Raw genomic sequence first — 27,685 nt, 5'->3', positions numbered from 1 at the left:
CACAGCGGCCGCGGCGGCGACAGCTCCGCAGGCAGCGCGGTAAGGGCCGACGGGGCCTGCGCTGGGTGCCGGGGGAGCCGCGGGACCGCGTTGTCCGGCGAAGGTTGTATGGCAGCCGGCGGCTGGCTGGTGGCGGGGAGGAGGCGGGGTACGCCTGAGCGAGGGGAGCCCTGAGGGTGCCGGCCCGCTCCGCTGCCCGGCGGCAGAGCTGCCCGGAGTAGGGAACAGGGGCCCTGCCGGCGCCCGGGGAGCGGCCGAGGGGCGCCGGTTTCCCTCACCGTTCTTTGCCTGCGCGGCTGGCGGGAGCTGTTCGGGGTCCGACCATTAGTCAGCGCCGGGACTGACACGGGGCGACGGTTCGGTCGATTTGCAGACTCGCCCCCCCCCCCGCCCTCTTTGGGCCGCTGGGAGCGGGGTCGGTCCGCCCGCCGTGCCGCCGGTGCGTTGTGGGCATTGCGGAGTCGTCGGTGCTGCCCTTAGTAAAAGGGGTTGGGGTGCAGTTGTGTCCCCCTGTCACGGGGCCCTTCTGGCTCGGGAGCTGTAATTGAGCTCATCCTTCTGGAAGGGCTTCGCCGGGAAGAGGAGTCAGAGCGGCTCGTTCAGAGGGGCGTTGCTCAGGGCTGGCACGGGAGACAGGAGGGAGATCCGGGGGGAAGCGGTAGCAGCAGCACAGATTTAGGCTCCGGTAATACATTTTTAACGGGGGAGGAGGGTGGAGTAAGAATTTATGGCTTTTCTGCAAAGAGCTGATGATGCTTAAAAGGTACTGGACTGTGGCTGCGGTTATTTATAGCTGGTAGACAACCTTGCCGTGACATGAAGGTGTTAGCAGCACCACTAGTTCCTAATTAGGATGGGACAACACTGTGTTGGGTGTCTATATTTGGGGGTTAAAGCAAATATTGCAGTGAAGATCTGAAACACGAAGATAAACCATAGCAAAAGACATGTGGAGTGCAGAAATCTCAGCCTTTTTGCGTAATCGCTTCTCCAGGATTTCAGTTCTGTTTGCGCTTTAAATGTTTCCATGTCTGTTGAGCAGAAATGCTTACCCTGCTCTGACTTACTCTTCTACCCTCAAACCGCCCCCGAATCAGTGTAACAAATTAAAGTTACGCATGCGGTGTTGCAGTAGCTGTCTTTCTACTATCAGAATGTGGTTGCAGAGGCTTTGTATATTTGTAGACAGATGTGAAAGTAGAATAGCAGAAGCAGTTTTACCTTAAGATCTGCCAAGTTTGAATGTGGGCTTTCAGAAGTGTGTAGGAAAAAAGCATCCCCTAAATCAGGGATATTAGATTGTCACCATCCTAGGAAGTGTAAGGAATGGTCCCCCCACCTCCTGGTAAATGGTGCCATCTCTCTGCTGCTAAGAAAGACAAATATGAAAACCGTAGAATTAACTTTATTTAAAATTACTTTTAAATATCTTTATTTAATGTTTAAAAATGTTTAAAATCATTCCGAGTTAACGTAATTACAAGTTCTTGGTTTTACAGTAAAAGTGACTCATACACCTTCAGTAGCTATAATAAACTGTTTTACTACAAGTTCTAATCAAATTAAGCTGATTCATAAAATGGTTACTACTAGACTTTGTAAAGAGTTGTTTTGCAAGAGACCACAATCTCCTTCAAAATGTACTTTATCAGAGTTTACAGTGATAAAGACTTTTTCCTTCTACCATACAAGTGCATGAAGAAAATCAGACTAATTCCACAGGGGCTTAATCACGGGTTTAGGTGGTTCAGTTTGTGTAGCAGCCAGTACAACACGTAGGCAGAACATTGCTGACGGAGAACTGCAGAAGTTAGTTTCCAATGAGGAGGGCTATTGAGAGTCGCATATTTTGTGGAAATCGGTGTCTGACTATTAGTGACAGGCAATATGCAAGCACTGTGTGAGACAAGGAATTGTGACTTGATTTTGAAAACTAAAAGGCTGGTGATCATAAGAAGAGCAACTGAAAACAAATAGATGTTCCCAAGAAAAACTGGAACAATCAGCTGATAAGCTTAAGGCTGTTTATTTTTTCCCAAGATTACTGTCAATTCACTTATTTCACATGAAGGGAAAATAGATATATGGTTCCTGTTTATCTAGCTCTTAGAGGTTGTGCTTGAGGTATTAGGAGTTCAAGCTACCAAAGTGTTAGCATCACTCTAAACACCAGTCGAAAATACGTCGATCAGCTCAAACTCCATTCTTTAGGATGGTATCTTGCTCTTCTAATATTTTTGATTTTAGTGGACTGTTTTCCCAAAGAAGAGCTGGGAACTTAGAACAGGCTTTTGAGCAGAATTGTTCTAGCAGTAGCTGGCTGCTTCCAGATGCTGTCGTTCTTAAGCATCTCTCTCTTATCAAGTCAGAGATGTGTGCTAGCCATGTAATGGGAAGTGGTTAAGGTACCTCTGTCAGGAAAAACAGGTTTTAAGAACTGAGTGAGTCATTCTGGCAAGAGCCACCCAATTCTGGCCATGCTTCTTCCAGGGACTGTGCAAACTGTGCAGCAGCCTACCTGTGTGTGTACATGCTGTGGTTCTGCATGTGTAGGTCTGATGCTGAACCCGCAATGTCTGAGAGATGTGGTTTTTTCCTGGCATGTTCTCCAAAGCTTAATTAAATTAAAGTTAATTTAACTCCTCTGCCAAATCTTTCTGGTAGAACTGATCAAATCATCTCATATTATTGGGGGTCAGCCAAAGCTCTAAAATGATCTTGTAGAGAATTTTTAGTTCTTCCATATAGTCTCACTCTGCATGCTTTTAGATTGCGTGTAACAGACCTTTGATTCCTTGCTTTCAGAAGAAGGCTTCTTATGTACCTGTGGTGAGCTAGCTGGTCACCTGAGCTGTTTTTTCTTCTAATATGACTTGAAGACATCACATGTGACAGGAACTTTCTCTTCTCTACTGTAGGTCAAGAACTTGCTCAACACAACCCAGAACACAATCTTTTAAATTGTCTGCCTGAGCACACAAAGGCTTTCTTTAAAACAAACAGAAATATGGGGAGGTTTGGTTTTTTTTTGTTTGGTTGGGTTTTGTTTTTAGTAGTTGGAAACAAGAAATGAAAGACCTGTTGTGCTGTGCTTGTGTTTAATGGTTAAACCTATTTTAAATGCCACTCAGAGAACCTTGGGGAGCTGAGCATTTATTAATCATGGCTTATTAGTGCATTGTGGTATGTTCAGGTTTTTTTTCTTCTACTTTCTGGTGTCAATTTGATTTAATTATAGTATAGGAAAGACAGATATGTGGGATTATATGTCATTAATTAGTATAAAAGAGAGGTAATTTTCTGTTCTAAATACTTCATGACAAAACATACATGGTTTTCTAATACAATGAGAATGTTTCTTCATGGATTTTTTCTTTCCCCTGGGCATTCTGCATCATTCACAACTTTGTCTCAGAAGAGAAATCTGAGGGTCTGGATATCCATGTACCACATAGGAGACTGAATTCCACATGGAGGAACTGCCTGAGGGGCTTGATAGCTTAAGTTTTTGTTCCTGATCTGACCCTGGGCTTTTCTATTGAGGGCCTGTTTGCAGGCAGAATGCAGGGCTGGTACCCCTGTGTCCTGCATAGCATGGCTCCATGCAGAGGTACTGGCTGGGGTCCTGAGAGCTATAGATCCGTGTTCGTATAGTTTGGAGTGTGAACTTGTTAGGAAAGACAGTCCTATCAAACTGTTTCCAATTCAGGAATTAGCCCACCATAGCGTATTTTTTCTGAAGCTACTTCAGTCTCTGTGGCAGTTTCCACGTGATGGATGCCTGTCTACTAGGATCTGCCTTGAAATTAGCCATCGTGTTAGACGGCTCAGTGAACAGCTGGCAGCAGCACAACTTCTGTTGATACGTCGTGGATTTGAATTAATGATTTACATCTCCAAGAACTAAGCATCATGTGTAAGGATCTCCGGCCCTTCAGCAATCATTTGAACCATTATTTTCTCTTTGTGTTTTTTGTGTAAATATAAGTATTGTTTTTAGTTAGAGAAATTAGAAGTTATGCTTTAATGAATGCGGAAGAAAGTTTCTTCTCATGAAACAGATACTGAGCTCTGAAGGATCTGTTTGCATGAAATTTGTTTCCATATTCCAGTAAGTCAAACTCAGTTAAGATTTCTAAGCAGATCATCTAAAATACGTTGATTTTTCTTGTCTAATATTTCAGGAGTTATATATACCTGAAACCGAATATTGGGAATGAATTGTTCGCTCGTGGCGTATTGTGGTGCTTTACTAAGTTTTAAACAATTTGATCTGAACCTTAGCTGTGCTGTAGGCAACAGAATGGGCTGGTTTTGTGGATGTTGTAAACACAGTATATCTTCAGTGCAGTCATTAGTATGTTATTTGTCTTAATCACCTGAAGAAGTGACAAGATAGACGAGGCAGAGTTGCCATACAAAGCCACCTGTCACTGGTGACAACAATGACAAGAATTTACAATTGCAGCTCAACATGAGAGATAAGTGTCTGTCAAACTGCAGAAAAGTTCTGCTTATTCCTTCATATCCAATTAAATGCTGAAGTAGCTAATAATTCAGCAGACCCTAAATTGTTTCATTATCATGTATCGTTCTTGGTCTCAAATCTCACACTTGCAGGCAGTGACAGGAGTGGCTGATTCCTGAAAGATAAGGTTCCTAGATTCAAATGAGTTTTTGGAAGAAGCGGTGTCACACCACTTAGCATTGATTCTGTATTTCCTTTCTGTCTGGTGTTTTTCTGTGTGCTAACAGCTCTTTCTATAAGAGCTGATATCCCAACATGACTTCCTTTCCTTTGTGCTAGCTCCATTAAAAAGAAAAAAAAAAACAAACACCAAACCTTCCAGAAATATATATATTTTTCATACTGCTGTTTGCAAGACTTAATCTTAGTGACTAGCAGATCCAGCCTTGGAAGGACCCATGCTACAGGTTACGTTAGCAGTCTTCACCGTCCACAGCTGCTTTGGAGATGAGCTGCCTACTTCTCTGTTTCAGCCTCATTTGAGTGGCTGCAGATGGATGGTTTTGGCTGTGAGGAACTGAGGCTGACTTAGATACTATTCAGTTATTTTGTTTAGTGGTAACTTTGACGTTGTACCTTGTGACCATGTTACATGACTTGTGAGTTTCCAGCTTTTATTCCAGAGAAAATCATGCTAAAGTAGACTACTCCACCTCTTACTACACTACCTCATACACACGTATTAGCAATGATCAACCTCCGGAATCTCTTTTTTGTAAGTAGGCCAGTGTAAAATCCCATCTCTCAGTGCATGAGGAAGTATGTAATTTTTCTGCATGTGCCAAGAGCTTACAGTTCTTCAAGGGAGTTTGCTTTATGAGGACACATGCAGCAGACCTGAGACTGTGATGAATATACATAACTGCCCTCCCCCTCAAAAAAAACCCGCAAAAAACCAAAAACCAAACCAACCCAAAACCCAAGCCTTTGATTTGATATGGCCAGATTGTTTGCTTTTATAGCAAACACTTTATCAGACAATCAAGATGCTCAGGAAGATCACTAGTGGGGACACTACTTCTGGTCCTCTCAAGAAAGCAAAAGAGCCATTTCTGCATGGGCTTAAACCTCCGCTCTGGCTCTGCTTTTCTGAGTTTGACGTCCACCGGCTCAGACCCAATTCTCTCGCTGTGCACCTTGTGCAAACACTTAACCGTTGTGCAAAGGAGTCGAAAATACTGCTCTTTCATGTGGTACTGGTTCATGTTTGCTCTCCCACTAGCATTACAGACTGCACAAATAGCATGAGGCTCTCACAGTCTGCACTTCCCCCCAGCCCCAGCAGTTAGGGCTGTATCTTGTGCAGAACAGTGGCTCGGCCTTTTTCCACCCTCTCTGGCTTTGTGGGCACAGAGAGCTTTTGTGACACTCTGACCTTCCAACTCTCAAGCAATTCTGCGTGTTTGTGCGTCCTTGTGCCTGCATCACCTGAGATTTGACTCGATAGTAATGGGCTAATTGCCAGTGAGGGGAAACCAGTGAACTACATAAGCAGAGACCAAAAGAATAGTATTAATCTGAAAAAGTTTCATCTGTGATATACTTGATAGCAAGGCTTGCTCTGTATTTGAGGCTTATTCATTGCCAGCTATTATAGAACAGAGCAACCAGAGGAAGCTGAAAGACTTGGTTGTCCTATTCAGAATTGCTTTCAGTTCAGATTTGAAAGCTGACAGAAAACTTTTGTAACTAGTAGCAGCTTGGTGCTAAACGAAGATATGACCAGAAATTGTACAGTGGGTTGAATGGTCTGTAAAACACAAAAAACCCTCACAAGCAAGAAAAGCTTCTAGTTGTGATACTACTGATGTTTGTTTTGTGTTTGTTTTATTTTTGACTAATGTCCTCTGATCTGCTTCTCTCCAACTTCTTCATTAGGGACTTCTTTTTCTCTCATTTGTGGAGTAAATAAAGAAGAGAGATGATGATATTGAAAGCAGTTGTGCTGCTGGGCTGTGCTCTGAGCATCAGCACATTCCCCATGGAAGAGCCTGAAGATGGAGGCAAGCACTGGGTGGTGATTGTTGCAGGTTCTAATGGCTGGTACAACTATCGACACCAGGTAAGGACCACTGGTCCCGTATGCTGATGCTGGCCACACTCCAGAAAATGCCTACCCTGGGACTCATGGGGAGATGATAGCTGCCTAGACTAGTTCAGCTGTTGTGTCATTTGGGCAAATGCTTCTACTTCTAGACTTCCAGGAGTGTGTGAAACTTTCAAAATGAAAAGCAACAAGATTCACTCACAGCCTGATCTTAATTCTTGTCATTCTCACCCCAAGAATTCCCCTCCACTGCTCCTTTTACTGTTTACATTTCTTTTGCTTTCAACTTTATCCAGTCTTTCATCTTCAGAAAAGCTGTTACTAGCAGGAGGAGCAGTATTCTTCCTGTTATCACACTTCTGCCTCCTGGGAGACCTGTATCATTTAAGCTAAATATTCTATTACTAGGCTAGAGGATCTGACCCCAACTTGCAGGTGAACAAATGATGTCTTGAATTAAACCTCATTTTGAGACACATGCATGTTTCTTCCCATTTTCTTTTCCTTATGTTATGAAAAAGCTCCCTTTATTCTTTCCTGTTAAAAAATCTGCAAAGGCACAGTATCTTTGTGTGGGGTGGAAGACATGCAGAAGGGGGTTCTTTAACCTGAATCAGTTTCCTCACTGTGTTCAACAGAATGGCCTCAAAGTTGTGTTGACACAACAAGGATATGGTGCACCAGGGTGCAGGAATCAGAGTGAATGGCAGAAAGAGGAGAAGAGGAACAGGAACTCTTGAGTTTGACACTGCTGTCAAAGCCAGTGTGTTGTGGAATAGTGGTGTGAGTGTCAGGATGTACAGGATTAAATTCAAGTGACTTAACTCTGATTAAGTTCAAGACTTATAATCAGCAGTCAGGAGACTAAGGCAGTTTTTCCCTTTGGGGAATTCTTGGGCAATCCCTTAAACAGATTAATCTGCACTTAAACACAGTCTTTGCTCTAAACTTGAAACTACTTCTTGCTTTCCTGGAGAATGCAGTCTGTTTAATTCTGATTTATGTATACATTTGTATATTTCTAAATGTTAGAAAAATAGTTCACTAGACTATTGCTGGTTAAGGTGAACTTGAAGAGAGATTGAAACAACTAGTGCAGAAAACCAGCGTTTCGAAAGTTAAACTGTGTTAAATGTACTGGGTGCATATATCAGTCTGATTTGCTGAACACTGAAACTTTTAAATATTTATTATTTTTAATGTAACTGCCTGTAAAATCTAGAGAGGCTTCATCCTCTTTATCTGTATTGATTGAAGAAGAAATGAACTTTCTGTGTGTTGGGCACACGGGGTTTTACGTTTATGTTTCACCTCCCCCTCAGCTCACAATGGGTTTGTAACTTTCAGTGCAGTGATGAGCTTAAAATGGAATGAACCAGACTGACAACCTTGTTGCAGCTGTTACTGGCAAATGCTAGCAACACTTTGACAAACTGGTTTTAGGGATTTTGCCTGCACCTTGCACTGTAGCTGTCACCAGATAACCATAGTTGGGATATTACAGCCTTGGTGTAAACCATTCCTGTTTCAAATTAAATGTTGAAATCAGAAAACAATTGTAAAAATACTACTGTTGTACTTAATCACTGCCCGCCCTGGGGTGTCTAAATATAATTACTGAGTTGTGCTCTGGTTGTTGCTATTGCTGTATAACCAGTCTCGCTGGGCCCCCTCCACTCTAGGAGGAGTTAATAACACAACATTCATTCTTGAAATAAAATTACGTATTTGAAGCTGTGGCTCTTGAGAATTACTTTTCTACAGTTGCCCAGCATATTTTTTAACCTTTCTCTTAGTGAGCCTTCAATCTGTCAGGTATAATGGAGTTATGAAGAACACAAGACGCATATTTACATATTTGTGCCCAACAATAAGTCTTTCGAACATGCCAGTTTCGCAGAAGCAAATTAGCTTTTGAGCATGGTCATGCTTTGCAGACAGTTATTAAGTAATTGCTTTTCAAGGTTGTAAAAATGAGAATGGGATTTCTTTAAACACCTTCATTTTGAAGATAACATCAACTAACAATGCCAATTATCAAGTCATTCTGAATTTCAATCCTATAAATTTCTGTATTTTAACATCTACCACTTGCTTCAGGTACAGTATTAGCATTTGGAAAAAAGAAAATTAGAACACCACTAATAATCCTATCGAAGTTATGAAATCAGCGTCAAAATAAGAGAGTCTGTGTGACAGATCCTTCAGAATGGGGCTGAGCTCCTACTTACCTGTCCTGGGCAAGATATTGTGCCTCTAACTTGTGCTGCATCTTGTGGGAGTGGATTCTTTTTGTAACATCAGCAGCCTGTGCTGTCTTGCCAAGCTGCCTTTTGTAGCTGACCTTAAAGGCCTGGCAGGAGTGAGCAGCTGTGGTGGGAGGGCATTCTGTGAGACAGACCCAGCAGCTAGGCATGGAAAATCTGCTCTCTGTGTGCCACAAAGTGTAATTAGAGAAAGGTGCCTTGGGTATCAAAAAATTGAGGAAACTTGTTTCCAGCAAAACCAACTGAATCATAGACTGTTAAGAGAGTTATATGGAGGATGAAAGGTACTACAGAGATCTCAGGAGTTATAACAGAGTTTGGAAACATTACGTGGACTGATAACCATGTCTTTGCGTGTGTTTGTACTCCCTACCTTCCAGCAGTGGAAGCAAAACCACTTTTAAGTAAGTAAGTATTTAAATTATTTGCTCAAGTCACTTGCAGTGGAACCAGGAATAGGACTTGGGCTTCCAGTTCTGTGCTTCATCTGTCATGAAAGTCATTCCATAATGAACACATGCAGAAAGACATGTTATTTTTCAGTAGAATAGTACCTGTACTGTTAGAAAGCAAAGCAGTGTTCCAGGATTGCAGATTTGTGTAAATCTGTGTTTTCTAAGGGAGAAACTGCAGAATAAAAGATGTTGTATTCTAACTCACTTTCCTCCTGCTATCACCTTTCTTCCTCAGAACTTCTCTGATCTAGCTTGTGTACAAGTGAATTTGTAGATGCGAATGTTCCTTTAAGTAGTTGCTCAATGTGTCTGTTTTTTGTTACCAGACTGGTTGCTATTAACTACCAGAGACTAGGAGCTCATAATTACCCTTTGTAATTTGAGACCTCGGCAGAGGCATCTCTGGGTTTCAATTGCTCAGTTCAGCTGTTCAGGGTACAGTTAATAAATGATGTTGTATGTTTAAATTACATTTATGTTTTGTGAGCTCCAGTTGTTTTGCATGCTGTCTGCACACAACACAGTCAAAACATGCTCTGTTGCCTTCTGCAATAGTTACCTGGTTGACAGTATGTGTTCACCTGACTAAACAACCATAAAAGGAGGAGAAGAAGATTACACCTTCAAAACTGTCTCTAATTTCATACATGAAAAGTTGTGGGGAAAAAAGTCCATTATTGAATGCTGTACAGGCCCCATGAATAGTAAGTAAGCTTGTAAAGACTGTTCAGACTCTGTAAATGCTGAGTAACCTCAAAGAATCTGAAACTCCTTCCAAGACTTGTAATTCAGCTCTAAGTGGTCAGGATCCACTATCGGTGGTGCAAACCTCAAGTGCAGATAAGATAAAAAACACGCCATTTGCACTTATCTAAGAGTGAGATTCACACCTTGCGGGCACTTGTTTCCTCTGTGATGGCTGAACTGGGACCGTTTCCGAATCAGGAGGATCTAAACTTGTCTTACATATTTATCTCATCAAGCTCCTAAAATAAATTTTAAGGGTTTTGAATAGCGTACAGCCTGATGTGATAGGCTTACTATCATTGTATCATTGCAAAGCTAGCTTGTACATTGCCTTATGCTTGTGGCTTCTCAGTTCTTTGGTGGTTTTACCCCTCTTTTTTTTTTTTTTTTTTTTTTTCCTTCTCCAAATCGAGTTGCTTGGGCTGTGGAAGGACTATCGATGTGCTTCTCTCTGCTCCTCAGCAGTTATTCTGACTTCTCTGTAGCAGCTTTTTTTATTACCAGACTGGCTGCTATTCCCTAAATGCAACTAAGCTCTCATAATATATACCAGAAGGAGTACTCCCCATTTCCTTGGGAAAGTGGCTCAGCTCCCTACTATGCAAGGAGCTGGATGATACATCTCTGGAAAGCTTAGTGACATACATGAGCAAATACAGCACTAAGTGCTACTGGTAGATTTAGAGAATGCGCCAACAAACTAGTTCCCCTTAAGAGAAATAGAATTTTGTGTATACTTCTGCCTCTCCTGGGAGATGATCGTACCAGCTAACTCAAACCTAAAGCTGGCTTCACAAACCGGTCAGAGAGACAGACCAGTGCTTTCTGAGTACTCCAAAGTACATAGTCAATGAAATAACCTGATGTGAAACACGGTCTTACTGAAGGTGGAGTACATACTTGAGAAAAATAGCTGGAAAAGTCTGACAAAATTAAATTGCTGAAAATAAAAAACATTTGAATTTGCATATATGGGTCTGTTTCCAGTTGTTGGTTTTAGTCTTATACTTACTGAGCTTTATAGGCCAGGGACTGTATTTTTCCAGGGTCTTGGACACTACCAGCCAGAGCAGTATCTTAGTCCAGGACAGTCCTAAATTCTCCAGTCTTGCAGGTAACAGACATCAAGGATACGTTGGCTACTGGGCTTCGATTAATGTTTCCTCACTGTGCTTACAAAATTGTAACTGAAGCTAAGGAAAACCTTCCCTAAGTTCTTAGTACAGTTACAGTTTTTGGCTGATTCACTGATGTATGTTTAAGAAATGAAACATGGCTGGCATTTCAGATGTATTCTTCTACCATGCTTAAGTATTAGAGTTCATTCTTTTTTAGGCTGTGACATTTCAGTGTACCTGTAATGGGAACAGTGCTGCTTTGCAGTTAGGCTGACAGTTCATTACACATACTTTTTAGCCATGAACCTGGCAGTCATAAGACCAGAAGTAAGCAGTTTCACAGAAGTCCAAGTTTTTTCCTTCAGGAACTATTTATGCATGCATGTGTCATAAACCAACTTGAGTTTTCCGAAAATCCTCCCACCCAAGCAGTCTACTTGAAAGCTGTGTCACTCAAATTCATAAACAGCTCTGTATGGCAGAGGAAAATTGGGGTGGGTTTGGTTTGTTTTTTTTTCTTTCTTTCTTTTAGAATTTCCTCCAAATGTACATTTTGGGAAACAAAATGCCTATCCCAGGAAAACAGGGGAATTCTATCCCTGATCCCCATGCTTTCAAAATCTATGAGTTAATTATTTAAGCAGATTTAAGCATAGATATTCCACAGAACTTTGGTGATGTAGCAACAGGTTTAGACTAACCTGGGGATGAGGGGTCTGAACCATGCCATTAACAGTGTTCGTTTTGGAGTTGGCATGTAGGTCTGTTGTGCAGTAGCAGCTGTACAGCTACACCTTCTACTCTTCTGTGCAGGGCAGCCACTACCCACCCCAAGTCACGGTGACAAAAGCATGTTTTACATTTGGGGACCATTTATCCAGTAAATGTTCATAGCATTCATTTCACATACTAAACCAACCAGAAGAATACCACCAAGAGGTCTGGAACAATATTAGCTGTCTCTTTTAGGGTCCTTTACAGATACAACTATGCCAGATATATTTCTGGAAGAAACAAGGCTCAAATAGCAGTATTTGAGAGGCTGCTCAAATCGTCAACAGGAAATAGTCTAGATTCACATACACCTCCCTACTCTACCAGCAGACTATTTCTATTCTGGTTTTATAGAGATACTATTTTTTTTTTCATGTGTATGGGAGGGAACAGGAGGAGCATGTGAGCAACATCAAAGGTGGCCAGTCAGGTCAGCTAATTCTATGCAAAAACACCCAACTGTTTACTCAGAGCTGTTCTACTTTAGTCAATGGAGTTTTAGCAGCAAAACATGTTTTTGCTGCTTTAGCCTGTGTTAGTGATACTATTATGCTACCAGCAAAAGCCTTACAAAGCTGGGACAGTCCCCAAACAGGCATAAGTTAAGGTTGAGAGGAATTGAATACATTGATCTGTTTCCCTCCACACTAGAGAATTTAACCCATTTAAATTTACCACCAATATCTACTTACTTTACTGCTAACTGAATAAGACAGGACATAGTGAGCAAACAGTCAATGAATCAGAAGAACGGAGAGAGGAGACAAAAAAAAGCTGATAATATACATTTACAAAGCTTAAATAATTTGGAGTACTTAGGTATTAATTAAAACCACCTCTGAAGTCCCTGCTGGCCAGTCATATATCTGTGGGAGCGCAGACACTTGCTGATTGAATATGTTGATGTTCTATATCACTATAGTGTGCCTAAGCACTTGCGTGTGTTGCCAGCCTATAGCTGTTTCTGTCAGCATAACAGTGTATTATGTCTTGAGAGTGAGAAGGGGTCTATGATCTTCTCATCAGTCAGTGCAGAGATGCCCCAGTTACTGTTTTCTTCTTCTTTTGCTTGGGTTGCTTCTGAAAATCAAATACATGTTTAGTCAAACCTGCACTCTGCTGTTTCATATTATATGTGATGCCTTTATAACTCTGTTTAACCTCTCTAACTTTTGACTTGTGGAGTCAGCAGTTGGTATAATGACGTACAAGGAAATAGAAAACTATAAACAGTGGAGACTGGGATAGGTGGAAGAGAACATGGCCTGACCTGTGTAGCAGGAAATGGAGCTGCTTTAGTAAGGACAATTTAACATTCAGGGTTAGTCACGTGAAGAGATTTTGCTGTGGGAGAGTTGATTAGCATTGCATGTGCCTCATCTTTCCCAGAATCTTGAACAGCTACCCTCTCTTTTCAGCTTCAGCCATGCTTGGAAGACCAAGGATTATAAAGCGACAAGATTTTACAGCGTCCTTCCAGTTAACTAGTCAAAATCACTAATACTCACAAGTCATCTGAACTTACGTAGGTCCACTTAAACCACTTCAGTGTGGTTTACAAACTAGCAAATTACATTAGTTCAACAGAAGTAAGCTTTAAAGCTTGCTTCTTGCCTACATTTGGAGCGTGCATTTGTGAGATGAGATTTATTCCATTAAATCTGCACAGCTTTTCTAGCATGTAGTAGGTTGTAGTTCTAGAGTTTAGGAATGTTTGTTGGTATCCCATTAGGTCATTCACAGACTGGAAGTCTAAAAGAAGAGAATTGTTTGAGCTGAGGTTAGTAAGAATTTAGCATTCTGATAGAGGTTTGCATTTACTGTAATATCACTTTGATGAGTATTGTTATTTCTGTGTCATGGGAAGGTGGTTCTGTAAAGAAAATCTGCTTATTCATATCCTGTACAAGTCAGGAAAAGAGCCTGAACAGAAATTCTGCAATTCTATTTTCCACCAAAATCTGTTTTCATGCTCATTGTTGCTCTACAAGATGCTTCATTGTTACTCTACAAGAAATATGTAATTTAAAAGGAAATTTTCCTTAACCAAAATTCTCATCTAGTAAAACATAATTTAATAAAATGTTTGCAACCATGAGATTGGTAAACCAACTTGCTTAAGCCAAGGATAGTCTTTGATGCTTAGTCATGCAGGCTTGGTACAGAACTAATTGAAATTGGTGGAAATCCAAGTCTGTTCTTCTGCTTGGCACACTTTGGATTTGTCTGTCAGTGCATAACGTTTTCGTTTAGATTTTCTTACGGAATGCAGAACATTGCTGAGAACCTTTTGTTAAATTTTGTTATCTATTCCAAGTCTGAAGTAAATTCTGGTTTCTGTTTAATTAAGAAATCAAAATAGGTAATTGAGAGAGAGATTTTAATCATAGTCTCTGTTACTAATGCAACTGCTCCTAGTTAGAGAAAGACATTGAGTTTTGGTTTAACCTGTGCATTTCAGCCCTCTAGCAACCCTCAATCGCTTGTATTTGAATGCAGTTTCTTTTGGACAATAGTCTGCTCTAAGGCCTGCAAAGCCATTTCTTCTGGTCTCAAAGGTAAAATCTCTGTTAAAGCTAGTAATGAGAATCTGCTTAATTTCAGGCAGACGTGTGCCATGCGTACCAGATTGTACACCGAAATGGAATTCCAGATGAACAGATCGTTGTCATGATGTACGATGACATTGCTGATAATGACGAGTAAGTGATGAATGTGCACTAGTCACAAACTATATGGTTACTACCAACTTGCCATAGTCTCCAATGTGCTTTGAATTTGTAGTAGTTTTGTAAGAAGTGCCATTAAAACCACTTATGATACACAAGACGTGTTATCCATCAGCACAATAATTCTCCTTTGAAATATGCTCCTGAGTTTCTAAGCGTTACTCCACAACTCAGCGTCAGTTGTGGCACTGAGAACTGCGGATCTTCATTGTTAATGAGAGTAAGTGATCTTAACTCCCAGGCGTACCAGTTTGTAGCAGATAAATAGCCTAAAACCACAAACATAGGGAAACTCTGTGTATGTCTTGCCAGGGCTTTTTTGAAAGGATATTATCAGATTAATTCCCAGAATGTACATTAAACAAAGAAGTGTACATATCCCATTCTTGGTGACTGTCCAGAGCGTATCATCGCTTTCTATATGAAACAGTTCAGTTATACAGCCTCTAATTCTGAGACAACTTGAGCAGAAAATAGTGGACTTCACATGCACAGTAGCACTGAGAGCAAAAAGTGAAGAGGACAGAAGGCAAGACTGAAAGTAGAGAAATGATAGTATAAGAGACCTCCCGCCTACGTCTTCAGATTAATCAACATGATCTAAGGCAGGATACTTGAAGGTACTCTGAGGGTAAGGACACCTGAGACAAGCGTGCATCACTGGCTGAAGTGAAAAGGCCTTTATAGTCTGAGATCACTTAAGACACACGGTGCAGATACCCACACTCTCTCTCAGGCAAGCTGGCCAGTCAGGATGGTTTAAATGGTTTCCTAGTTGTTCTGTGGTCATCGTGTGGCACACAACTAAGTATTCATATTTGTGTTCTGTTTAACTTTCAGAAATCCAACAAAAGGCGTTGTCATCAATAGGCCTAATGGCACAGATGTGTATGCTGGAGTGCCCAAGGACTATACAAAGGAGGTAGGAATGAAACACCATTCCCCAGGGAAGGTTCAGTATTAGCCCATGTTCTGAATAAATCCTTTCACCCTGTAGCTTACACTCCGAAATGCACGTATTCTAAAGCCTCCATCTCACCTGCATGGTTTGGCATGAAGTTTGGTGTTCATAACATTAATGTAAACAATAGATGCTTTGAAGTGAAGCAGTGGTCATAAAAGTAAACCTTTACACTGTTTCTGTGCTGGCACATGAGAAAAAAGGAGGAAAAGTCTTGCGTTCGTAAATGTTGTGACTCAATCTGAAGACTGTTTCATTAAATCAGAACAGTCCAACCATTTGATGATTTCGTGATTCAGTATCTGAATGAGTTATCAGTGGCTAATACATTATATAATGATAGATTGAAAAGGATGGCCAGCTAAATTTGCTGTCCATGCGTGGATTCTGACTTTCAGAACCCATCTTTTAAATGAAGATTTTGTTGTTGTTTTAATGATCAGATTTAAGTTTAATTCTCCTAAATCCTTAGGATGTTACTCCAAAGAATTTCCTTGCTGTTCTCAGAGGAGATGCAGAAGCAGTGAAGGGGGTGGGATCAGGAAAAGTATTGAAAAGGTAAGAGAAGTTTAATTTAGAAAATAGTTGTATGTCTAGTTGTACATTGGCACTGATTTCAACAAAAGAAAAGGGTAAATTAGAGCAACTTGAGAATCCAGCAAGACTATTGCTGGCAATTCCAGGTCATTCACATTAGAAATACAATGGTTCTGGTTTCTTAAACTATCCAGCACCAAGAAGCAACTGCTGATACTTGACTGGTATGGAGTCCAGTATAGATTAAGGTATAAAAACTTTAGAGGATAGTGTCAACTGTATTAAGGTATTTATAATTTAGACTATTGTCTTTTACAAGAGAGTTTTATTAAGGTTTGGAGACCTCTAGAAAGGGTTTGCTAAGGCTTGGCTTAATGTACATGAACAGTTGTATAATTCATCTGAAGTGGTGAGACTTAGCAGTCGGTGGCAGAGGGACAGAGATCGCTTAAACAGCTCATCAGCTGAAAGAATTGCCTGTCTAATCCCAGCCTTGGTCTTTGTGGCAGATGTAAAGTTACTGAGGCTTTGAATGTAGTGAAATGGAATTATAGTTTATATTTAATGCAAAAGAAATCTTTGCAATTGGAAAAGTATTATAAGCAATTAAACTTGAAATTGATATATTGTACTTAAGGTATTTGTAAACTAAGTTACACAAATGATTGTGAGTTTTGCAGTATTCTAATATATGAACAATAAGTTGTAGACTGGCTAAGTAAAATGTAAGACCTGTAATTAATGGGTGTATTTATAAAGGCTCATACAATTTAGATGATTCAAGAATAAAAGCAATATATTTGAGGGTCTAATTAGAAGACCTTTTGGAAAGATACCTGGTATCAGTTATTCATCTTGCTTCCACGGAGTTTGAGATATGATTCTATGATGCTTGTTCACTAAGATGTGTTATACTTCTGCCTCAGTACTGCTGGTAAAGAGTTGTCTCATGTTATAGTTTTTTATGTACAGTTTTTTTCTGTAAAACCTTAAAGAATTTAAATTTGACCATTGGGAAAGACTACCCTAGTTAAAGAAAAATTGTGTAAGTGTCTATCTTCATCTGACAGTTGAATTTTAGACACACAACTAGGAAACAGAACAGAAGAATCCTGCCCAGGCATTGGGGAAAAGAAAAATGAAGGAGCAGGACAGTAGTTGAATGAGCTATCGCTCTTAATTGTTTAAACTTCATCCTGAAAAGCTGAGATAGGAAATGATATATGCAAGGCATTTAGGCAAAAAGTTAATAAATTGCTGCACTTAGAACACTCTAAAGTTGCTAGAGTGTTCTCTTCTAGTAGCTGGAATGAGTGAAGAGGTGACTATAAAGCATTTTTTGTTAAAAAAAAAAAGGTACTTCAGAACACACCTGACGTGAAAGCTTGATGTTACAAGTCAAATAAGGGAGTGGCTATGCAGAGGGCCAAAGACTTTTTGCTACTCAGGAAGACAACTTGAACCCACATATAAAAGTGCTAGTTATTTATATTTCACCTTGGTCACATGTCTTGCACTTAGAGTCAAGAGTGGGAGCCGGAAAAATGACACTCAACCCTTATTAGGTTCTGTTGTGTGACTTTCCAAGTGGTCCGACTTCTGCTATTGAGTGGGACAAGAACTCAGTTATCCTCTGCCCAAAAGGCTTCTAGATTCTCTTCCAGGTTGTTCCCTAACCAGCAGGTTATTGGCCAGGCGGAAGGCTGGACAATGTCCCCTTGGGCTGCTGCAGTTGTACCTCTGCAGTCAGGAAAAAGCAAGAGTAAATATGGATTGCTGGACCGCTGATACAGAGGAAGAGATGAGGACTTGAGGTCTCCTTCCAATCTGTTCACGTTATTTTATCTTTAATTTTCCCTGAATACTGTTAAAGAGCAAAATCCCTTTGCAGATCTAGATCTGGCTCTTAGGGCAAGACCTTCACATCACCCAAACGTGATCTGTTTGGTTTAAAGTGCAATAAAAATCTATGGCAAACAGATGTTAGGGAATCACAGCCTGTGAGCATGCAGTGTCCAACCAAATGTGGAGCCATTTAGTGCAAATGCCCATCTGGCCCAACGGGTGACCTTGTATACACATCAGTTCTTCATGGAGATGTAGGCTGATGCTGACTTGGCTAAGTATGGTCATACAGATCACAACAAGGTGATGCATAAACATACCCAAAGATCTCATCAAAGAAATTCTTATGGTTTATCCCTGTCTTATTGGTGCCTTGGTATGACTTAGTTATAAAAGAATACGTTTTTACCAGACTGCTACAAATGCCCACAGTATAACAGATTCTTCAGACAGACATTAAAAACCAATTGTGCTCCTGCCATACTCAGTGTACCAGCCCCCACTTAACCAGCAGTCAATTTACAGTTTGAAACATGAAGTGCAATTGCCACGTTGCCTATGCTTGAGGGACTAGCCTATATCCCTGTTTTCATTCCTTTTGCAGACACTCATCTCCTCTCATAAGCACCCAAAGTAGTATGCTTTGGGAGGAAAAAACATTACCAGGAGGAGGAGGTGCTTCAGCCGTATTAATTTCAAATATTTACATGTCTTGGCATTGAGAAGCAGATCATTGTTGTTGTAATGAAGATTAGGTTGGAGTGGTTAGAAAGAATTTGTTTGCAATTTTTTCATTACAGTGGTCCCAAGGATCATGTGTTTGTTTATTTCACTGACCATGGAGCTCCAGGACTTCTGGCTTTTCCTGATGACGATGTAAGCATTTTGAGGGATTACTTTGTCATTAAAAACATTCTTTTAGAGACATGCTAAAATAATAAGTAATAAATGTAAAACACAAAAATATTTGATGCATTGCTATATTGGCGGGGGGGGGGGGGGGGAGGGGGCGCGCAGAAAAGGTGCAATATTGCCCTCATCACCCCAGTTTGGACTTTTTTCAGTTTGAATCTGGAGAATTCAAGTAGAAATTAATTTTTATGTCATTTAGTATTTCATTGCACTTTGGTGGTCCAAGCAGACTGTTTCACACAGGTATGACTTGGTTTTCTGGTGCACTATATGTATCATCTGGGACCATTACTCATCTTTTCCGGACTGGTAAATACTAGAACGTTGTATTTCAGAAAGGTAAAGCACTGGATATATTTAATGAGAAACAGTAAATATATTCACAGCAGTTAGTATTAATTACTGTTAAGTGAATTGTGTGTCCATTGAACATAAGTGGTTTTAATACAAGCCTCCTTATTTTACAGCTTCATGTGAAGGACTTGAATAAGACTATTTGGTACATGTATCATCACAAAAAATACCAGAAGGTAAACAAGTGTATCGGAAGTCGTGAGATTAAAAGGGCAGCTGGCATGGAAAAGAGAGATTTGTCTTCATTTTGAGAGTTGTTTGAAGCAGGAAGAAACTGTTGCCATGCAATGAAATTCGGATTAGGATTTTGCACTTAGAAGGGTTGATCCTCTCCAAATTTTCTCTTCTTATTTTTAGTTTACTGTATATTTGCAGTCAACGTTGAGATGTTGTATACCACCTTTTGCTAATGGTATATATTCTTACCAGTGGTGGAGAAACAACATCTGCAACTACCGCACCCTCATGATATGTTCCTGACTTGTTCTTCCTGTGCTTTGTTCACTTCAGACTGCATTATTACTACAGGAAGTTTGTAGAGACCTCACGTTTCTCATACAGTTACTAATATAGTTTAAGAGACTGTACGTCTTGTCAGAAAATTCTGTGCATTTATTTCATCAAGAGGAGTTGTAAGCAGAAAAAATAGTATTTGGAACATTTTAGTAGCTTGCCTTTTTAAAGCAGCTTTCTGTGGTAATCTGTCTACTATGGCTAGCTGTATCTAGGAGCACCTACATGGCCAGTGGTCTAGAAATACTACAGTCAGTAATGATACATTGCTGAGCCTAAAGAGTGACTGTGTATTGGATTTGTGCTTTGTGCGTTAGTCAGTAGATCCCTGTGGATGCTATAGAGATTAATAGTGTCTTTTCATTGTGATTATGTTTTCCCTTTCCACATAGTTTAGTTCCCCAAAAGGAAAAATTGATCTATTTGCTTTTGTGTTTTATTTTGTAGCATTACGAATAGCAGTACAGGCCAACTAGCTACAGCTTTGAAAAACACTGAAGGACTTTTCTTCATTTCCTCATGGAATTCCTTAAGGTCTCTGGTTTATTTTATAGATGGTGTTTTACATTGAAGCGTGCGAGTCTGGATCCATGATGAATCATTTGGCTGATAATATCAATGGTGAGCAATCAGTTAACTTACTGGGCTTAAACATCACAGCTTGTCACAGGCAGGACCTAAACAAATACTGTGTCAGGGATAGGTTCAAGGCACTTTTATGTACAGTTTTAGCAGGGAAGCACAAGAATTAGAGAAAGTAGTGTTTTCTATTTATGAGAAGTTCCTTGTAAAGCATTAATGAAGTCTTATAAAGACTAACAGGGCTTTCGGTTTATTGCAAATGAGAAGTTGAGAAAGTATTTTTTTTCAGGAACTATGCGGTTGCCCTTAACTGGTAGCAGTCAAGTTTTACTGACATTTCTCAGTCTCGGCACTGCTAAGAGCAGGTGTGAAGTTCCTGCCGTCAGTTTCATTGACTTAGAAAAGGCACTTGGAAGACACCATTGCCAGGCAATTCTGCCACACTCATTTGCACAATAATCCAGGAAGCAGAACTCAGATTTTTCAGGGTTTCTAAGCTCTTTGCTGCAGAACTGGGAGCTCAGCGTTGATTAGGATGAGGAGTCACAGTCTTTTCAAACTCCTTTTCCGTGGCAGGGAGACCAAGTGCTCTGGCCTTCTTGTAGTTTTAAAGCTGTGATTCCAGGGAAGACCACCCATGTGCCTATCCATGGCTTCCAGGGTCTTTGACCCTGGAGTATGCTGTCTGGCACCCACCTAGGCTTCTTACAGCCCTACCAAGGACTTACACAAAGTTCACACAGAAAGTTCCACTTTGAAGATTGTTCAAAAGAAATGCTCAGTGAATTAGTGTTGTTCAAAGTTTGTTCCCTTAGAAATTTCCAGTCTGGGGAGTCTCTGGTTTTACCACCAGCTCTGCCACAGACTTACAAAGGCAGAAAATTGACAATTTGTGTATTACATTAGGAAGCTGTCTTTGGCAGCTTTCAATGGTGAGCTACAAAGCTTAACTGATTACTTAGTAAGCATTTTAAAGGGTGCTAAGAGCAGCACTTTACTACACAGACAAGATTTAAGACTGTTTTTTGACTTTTGAACTTTGGGTACTTTCTAAGTAGAAACAACACTATGGCTATACAAAAGCATGCCTAGCACTTTTTCATTTTGAAACTTGGACTTTCCTCCAGTTACACAAGTATGCTATGAGTTGACTTTTGCAAAAAGTCAAAATAGCTTTTGTCTTAATAATACCTGTAAAGACATGTTTACAGTATTTCTACTGTGTTAGAGATGACTTACTGGAAACATTGTGCTTGAGGCAAACGTTGAAGAAAGGATATTACTTAGAAGGTGGCATTTTCTGGAAGAAAAGATTATTTATGGGATATACTCCAAGTTTGGAAAAAGTCCTCGTTATTGTAATAAAGAAAATGATGGTTGTCAGTGTACAGTGTTGTCAGGCAGTTCTCTGAATAGTAGATTTTCCCCCAGAAGTGTATATTCTTCTTTAAACATCACAGACCACACGTTTGGCAGCAAGGAAGGAGGTCTTATAACAGCACTGAGGCTGACTGAACAGAATGATTAACTTCTTTCCTTCCTGCTATTTAGAAGTAAATGACTGAGAGCCAAAATACTTAGGCTAATATATCATGTGCAGCGAAGTACTAAATCATGTAGGGGGTTAAAAGAAAGAAAAAAACCATTACTTTCCATTTGTCTACAGTTTATGCAACAACTGCTGCCAATCCCAGAGAGTCATCTTATGCGTGTTACTATGATGATGAAAGGCAGACTTATCTTGGGGACTGGTACAGTGTGAATTGGATGGAAGATTCAGATATGGTAAGTTACTTAGATGAGGTTTTGGCATGAAAAATCACTAGGCTTTTTAAAACTAGCTCTTCTACAGGATTTATGAAAATCTTTGGGTTTATGTGAGACTGCAATCAACAAATTGAGTTGGTAAAAGTATTTATCCACTATTCAGAACCATATATAATCTTGATTTTTTTTGCAACTAAATTTATTTATGAAACTAACTTTCAGAAACATAGTCTTTTGCTATTTATAAGATCAGAAACTGTCTAGCTTGTAGTTTCAAACTCACATAATCTTGATTTGCTAATCTGAGATCACATCTCTAAATTTGTTAGACAAATTGGGCAGTTCAGTAAGTTGTACCTCTGCTTCAGGAATCCTTAAATACTGAACTGTGGCTAACTCACTTGTTAGCATAATGGAAAACAGTATGAATGAAACAAATCTGAGATTCACATACTAGCCCAGTCCGTGCTTGCCCGTTAGCTGAGAGATCAGAAAATCACTAAAGTAATTTGAGAATATGCTGTCAAATCTTCATTTCAGGTTTTACTTTTATGTCTTTCGAAGGTTGTATAGATCTTGTCCTATATTTCCTTCTACATACTGGCAGCTAAGACCCTTTCCAGGTTTCCTTGCACTTTTAGACTAGCTGAATTTAAGTATCTGTGACCACATGGAAGTTTCTTCATACAGGAGGATCTAAGAAAAGAAACACTCCACAAGCAGTTTCAGCTTGTGAAGAAACGCACCAACACCAGCCATGTGATGCAGTATGGAAACAGAGTATGTATTTGAGTGGGCTTCCTGGTTAGATATATCTTAAAAACTTTTGTGCCCTATACTTTCATCTCTTTTAAAAAATAATAATAATTTTTAAAAAAATCACTGTAAACTGGCAAGGTTGATTTAGAAAATGAAATTGTTAATCTCAGAAGGCCATTTAACATTTAAGAGATGATGATCCTTGTGCTAAAGGAAATACAGTCTTGTATTATGCTTTAATCCAAGGAGTCAGGATACAAGTTGTCCTCCAACCTCTAGCAGTGATTTAACACTTCAGTCAAGTATAAGAAGAGTATTCATCACATCCAGGCATATTATGAATATTAATGAATTGTTAAGTACATTAATCCCTCGAATGGATATATCATTTATAATAGCCTCGTTATTAGTAGTAGAAGCACAACTTAAATATTTGTTAAAAAAAAAAAAAAATCTCGTTACTTAACCTGATGGTCTTTTTCTCCAACAGTGAGTTTTGGAAATAAAAGTTCCCTGATTTTTGGCAGCCATGACCTTGTATTAAAAATCCCAACGTGCACACGCACACACACTTAGAACCCTATGACCTCCTTTATTTTCTCTAATAAAGCAAGTTTAGGGAGTTAGGTTTGCATGGCAAAGCAAAGACAGGCTACCTACTGGAGGTGATTGACAGTTTCCATTTGTTTACTTTCTAACCTTCAGAGCATCTCCTCCATGAAAGTGATGCAGTTTCAGGGCATGGGGAAGAAAGCTGTCCCTGTTTCTCTGCCACCCGTAGAACACTATGACCTGACTCCTAGTCCTGATGTGCCTCTTGCAATCATGAAACGAAAGCTGATGGCTACCAATGACATTTATGAGGCTAAGAAGATTGCTGCAGAGATAAAAACACACCTGGAGGTAAGCAAAAAAAAAAGGCCACAGAATTTTGAACTACACATCAGGTCAGATTGAGAGATTGCTTCCAGTTTTTGAAAACTGTAACAAAATTACTTTTCAGACTGGTAACCTCTAGCTGATGGCTTACTCTTCCTTTAAAATTCAGGGATATGTTCCATGAGGCACTTTCAGTAGTGATTATCGAGGTAAACGTAAGCAAATGCAAAAGTCAATCTCACAGCTTTTATTGCTAGGAAATTCCTCATCTGCATCCATAGGGATTCTTGCTGGGAGGAGTTACTCTTGTCTCAGTAGAACTGAACTCTCCCAAATCAAATAGCTCCTGTATTGGTGTTGTCTTTCTTCTGGCAGAACACTAGAAGGACAATGAGTGATTATGGGTGCCAGGAGTCTGACTTTCTGTCTTTAGTTTTCATTTGTGTGTTAAGAGACAGGTCCAAAAGACTGTGCTAAAAAAAATAAATGGCAAAACTGGGTTCCTTAAAGAGCCAAAGAGTTGAGGGATGCTTAAAGAAAGAGAAATTAAATTCAAGTGCTTCAAATTAGGTTTAGAAAAAGCATGTTTTAAGTTCTTGTTTTATTTGCAGGTGAAAGAATTTATCCAAGAATCCATGCGAAAGATCATCACCTTAGTAACAGGATCAAAAGAACAGGCCAACCGAATTCTGTCAGACAGGTTGACCATCAGCAATTATGACTGCTACCAGTCAGCAGTGAACCACTTCAAAGATCATTGCTTCAACTGGCACTTACCCTTGGTAAGCAAGCATTAGATATAACCTGATACACGTACTGGTAAAACAAGCACAGTAGTCATAAACAGGTCTGCAAAATCAGCTTTTATTAAAAACTAGCTTGGGGGCAGTCTTACGGCTTGGTGTTGGAGGATGTGAGTAATGTTTTTGGAAGCAGAAAACCACTTCCACTACACCTGTAGATAAGATTACTAAAACAAAACCAGAAATAATCGCTTTTACTAGTTAGTGCTGTCCCTTCATCAGATCCCTCCGCAGAAGTCACAATATTAAATAAGTCATGTTGTGTTTCTGCTGGAAGCATCTCTAGTAGCAAAACAGAACCACGGCAGCACCACTGTGAATTTGTAATCCTAATACGTATAGGTTTCTATATTATGATTGTGCGTTGCATGGTTCCTTGCAGTAGCCTAGCTGCTACTTCCATGGTCTTGTTGGAGTCTTGAGAGCCACTTTTTAGATTAGTTGTCTACTCTTCCTGGGACACCAGTTGAGGACCAAATCCTGTTGTGCTAAGCACTGTTTAGACAAGAATAAGAGAGGTCAGTTCCTATTCCAGAAAACCCAGTCCTGATGTCAGGCGAGATAACCTAAGCAGGCAGTGGTGTGTGGCAGGATAAGTCAACAGCAAATGAACATATTTTAACAGAAAGCAATGGGATTATCTGGCAGTTAGCCAAGATTTAAGTACTGTATACAAACTAAAAGCGGATGCAGTCCTTCAATTGGAGCTTCTAATCAACCAGGCTATTAGGAGGCCACATTGCTCTGTTAAAATTTTAGTTCCTCTTTAGTGGCTTTTTGTTTGGTTTTGTGGGTGGTTTTGAATGGAATTTGTTAGATAGATGAGCCTTACCTAAGGGGACAATGTGCAACAACAGCTGAATTTACCTACTAAAGTCCAAGGAGCAAAGTATACAGAAGAAAGATCCATTTAACCTGGTACTAGACTGTCAAGACCAGCAAATAAACACCTTGAATGTTAATGGCATCTCTAAATTACTTCCACAATTTAGTTTGGATAAACAATACCTGCTCTTCATTGTTGAAATTTTTAACAATGCTTGTTTATTTCAGTATGAGTATGCACTGAGACAGCTGTATGCCTTGGTCAATGTTTGTGAAGGAGGATACCCCATTGACAGGTAACGAGGTTGCCAGATACACTGTGGCTGGAAAAGCAGAAGCTATTAGGCAGATGAAGCCTAACACTACAGAGCTTCTCAGTTGTTCTCCTCTGTTGACTCTTTTGTTAGTAAAATTCTGACTCTGAAGTTATGAATGCTAATTTTGGAAAACACATGTGGAAAACACTCCCAGTCGTAACAATCCAGTTCCCCAGTAACCCTTTAATTTCCTTGTTAAAGACCCTCAGGGGAAATTACAGCCAGTCAGAGGATCCCACTGCACTGCATAACATACAATAGCATGACTGGTGCGTTTTACAGGACAAGGGTGTTGCCCTGTAACTCCTGTGTGATCTTACACTGAAGCAAGGTTGGAAACTGCTGTATTTTCTCCTCTGCCTGCTTAATTGCTGGCTTAGAACACCACAGCACTGCTGGGTTCTGGTGAGGAAAGGGAATATGGTCTTCATCTGTGAGCATGTGGTAGGAAAACAGAGATAATGGTCCAGGCTGGCATTTTAGGTAGTGTGGAAGGGGCAAGGGAGGTGTGTTGAAATTCTGTCTTGGGAGTTTGTGGTAGAGGATGGGATCCTAGCTTGTGAGTCACGTGAAAGGAAGAAAAGGGAGAGAGGAAAGCAGAGGGGTAGGGAATGGGAGGTGGACTGGTAGTTTAGGCAGCAGGTGCATGCAGCCCAGAAGATGAAGCACTGCTTCCCCCACTCCTGGTGGCATCCTGCTGCAGTCAGTTTGGGAAAGAGTTTGAGAGCAGAGCACCTGAAAAGTTTCTCATCATTACTGTTCTCTGTTGCAGAATATACCTGGCCATGGATCAAGTGTGCCTTGGGCATTGATGGAAACAACAGTCCTTAATATAACCCTTACTACGAGTGATAACTTTTCATAACTGAAATAATCCAGACTTTACATGCATGCAACATGAAGAGAGTCAGCCACTGTACTGGAACCGTGCTGGGAGCTGAGGCCCCTGACCGTGAGCAACGCAGCACTTGCCAGTGCTCTCCCCTGCGTCCCCACCTGCTGACAGCCTGCCAGTCTGATGGAGACCTTTTGGCAGACCACCTGGAGCTTTCAAGATGGATGATTTGTTTCAAAGCACAATGCTTTTAAGAATCTCTGGATGAACACTACAAGCCACCTATCAGCGATCGCTAAAACTATGCTAAATTTAAACATTAAGTCATTAATTCTGGAAATTTTTTTTAGACTATTGCTAACTATTAGCTTTTTAAAAAAAATTAATTAATTCCGTTACAGTGACTAATTTGCAGATTGGCTGGAGTGAAGAAACCAAAGCTTATTCTTTAAGCTTTAACTCTTTTAACAGTTGAAAGAAGTTAGCTGCATTCAAGAACTATCAGATGTGAACAGCACAGTTTAACTGTGAACAGTAAAAGTCTTTGTGGGTAGAAAGCACTGTTTCCCAAAGAAAAACACAACTATCTAATGCTGTAAATTTAGCACCAGTATGCTATAATTAAATGTATATACACACAAACCTGTGGAAAGTCATAGAGTACAGGAATTGCCTGTGAATAAAAATAAAGTTGACAGTTTCATCAACCTACAAGGCAATACAGTGTTAGACACCTTGTGTCTTAAAAAATGAAAGAGCGCTAATGAATTTTACAATGCTGCATTAAAAGATTATCTATCCCTGTACGCCTTTCATAAAATAGGTGATCTCAAAAAAACCTAACCCCAAACCAAAACAAACAACAACCAAAAAAATCTCTCAACCCCAAAACTACCACCACCAAGAAGTATCAAAAGCCCAAAGTCACATTTGAAGGCACCACTCCTTAGAGATGACTCAGTAAATGACAAGCAGGGGAACAAATTAGAGATTGTGAGGTGATTCAAAATAGTTTCAGCTTGTCCATACCTTTTCATATGTGGAGACAGGGTGCAGAAATGCTTCAGAGTTCTTTCCAGAGTATGTTAAAATATGCAAAATTACCTTATGTCCATGGGAAAAGAAAAAGCT

The 27,685-nt window shown here is 40.1% G+C and overlaps 1 protein-coding gene across 1 annotated transcript; it reads left to right on the top strand.

Moving 5' to 3' along the window:
* LGMN (legumain) lies at positions 1-26,578 on the top strand. Its single transcript, XM_086612964.1, has 14 exons — positions 1-39; positions 6,407-6,590; positions 14,541-14,638; positions 15,506-15,587; positions 16,099-16,184; positions 18,809-18,884; positions 19,388-19,450; positions 20,342-20,408; positions 22,036-22,154; positions 22,827-22,916; positions 23,601-23,798; positions 24,386-24,556; positions 25,631-25,698; positions 26,492-26,578. The coding sequence occupies exons 2-14, from the start codon at positions 6,450-6,452 to the stop codon at positions 26,529-26,531; spliced, it is 1,299 nt and encodes a 432-aa protein (XP_086469090.1). The 5' UTR covers positions 1-39; positions 6,407-6,449; the 3' UTR covers positions 26,532-26,578.
* The last annotated feature ends 1,107 nt before the right edge of the window (positions 26,579-27,685 follow it).

This window comes from Tauraco erythrolophus, chromosome 6 (genome assembly GCF_009769465.1).
Source record: "Tauraco erythrolophus isolate bTauEry1 chromosome 6, bTauEry1.pri, whole genome shotgun sequence".
Taxonomy (NCBI): domain Eukaryota; kingdom Metazoa; phylum Chordata; class Aves; order Musophagiformes; family Musophagidae; genus Tauraco; species Tauraco erythrolophus.
The sequence above is the reverse complement of the archived record's forward strand: the minus strand, read 5'-3'. Positions and strand labels throughout refer to the sequence as shown.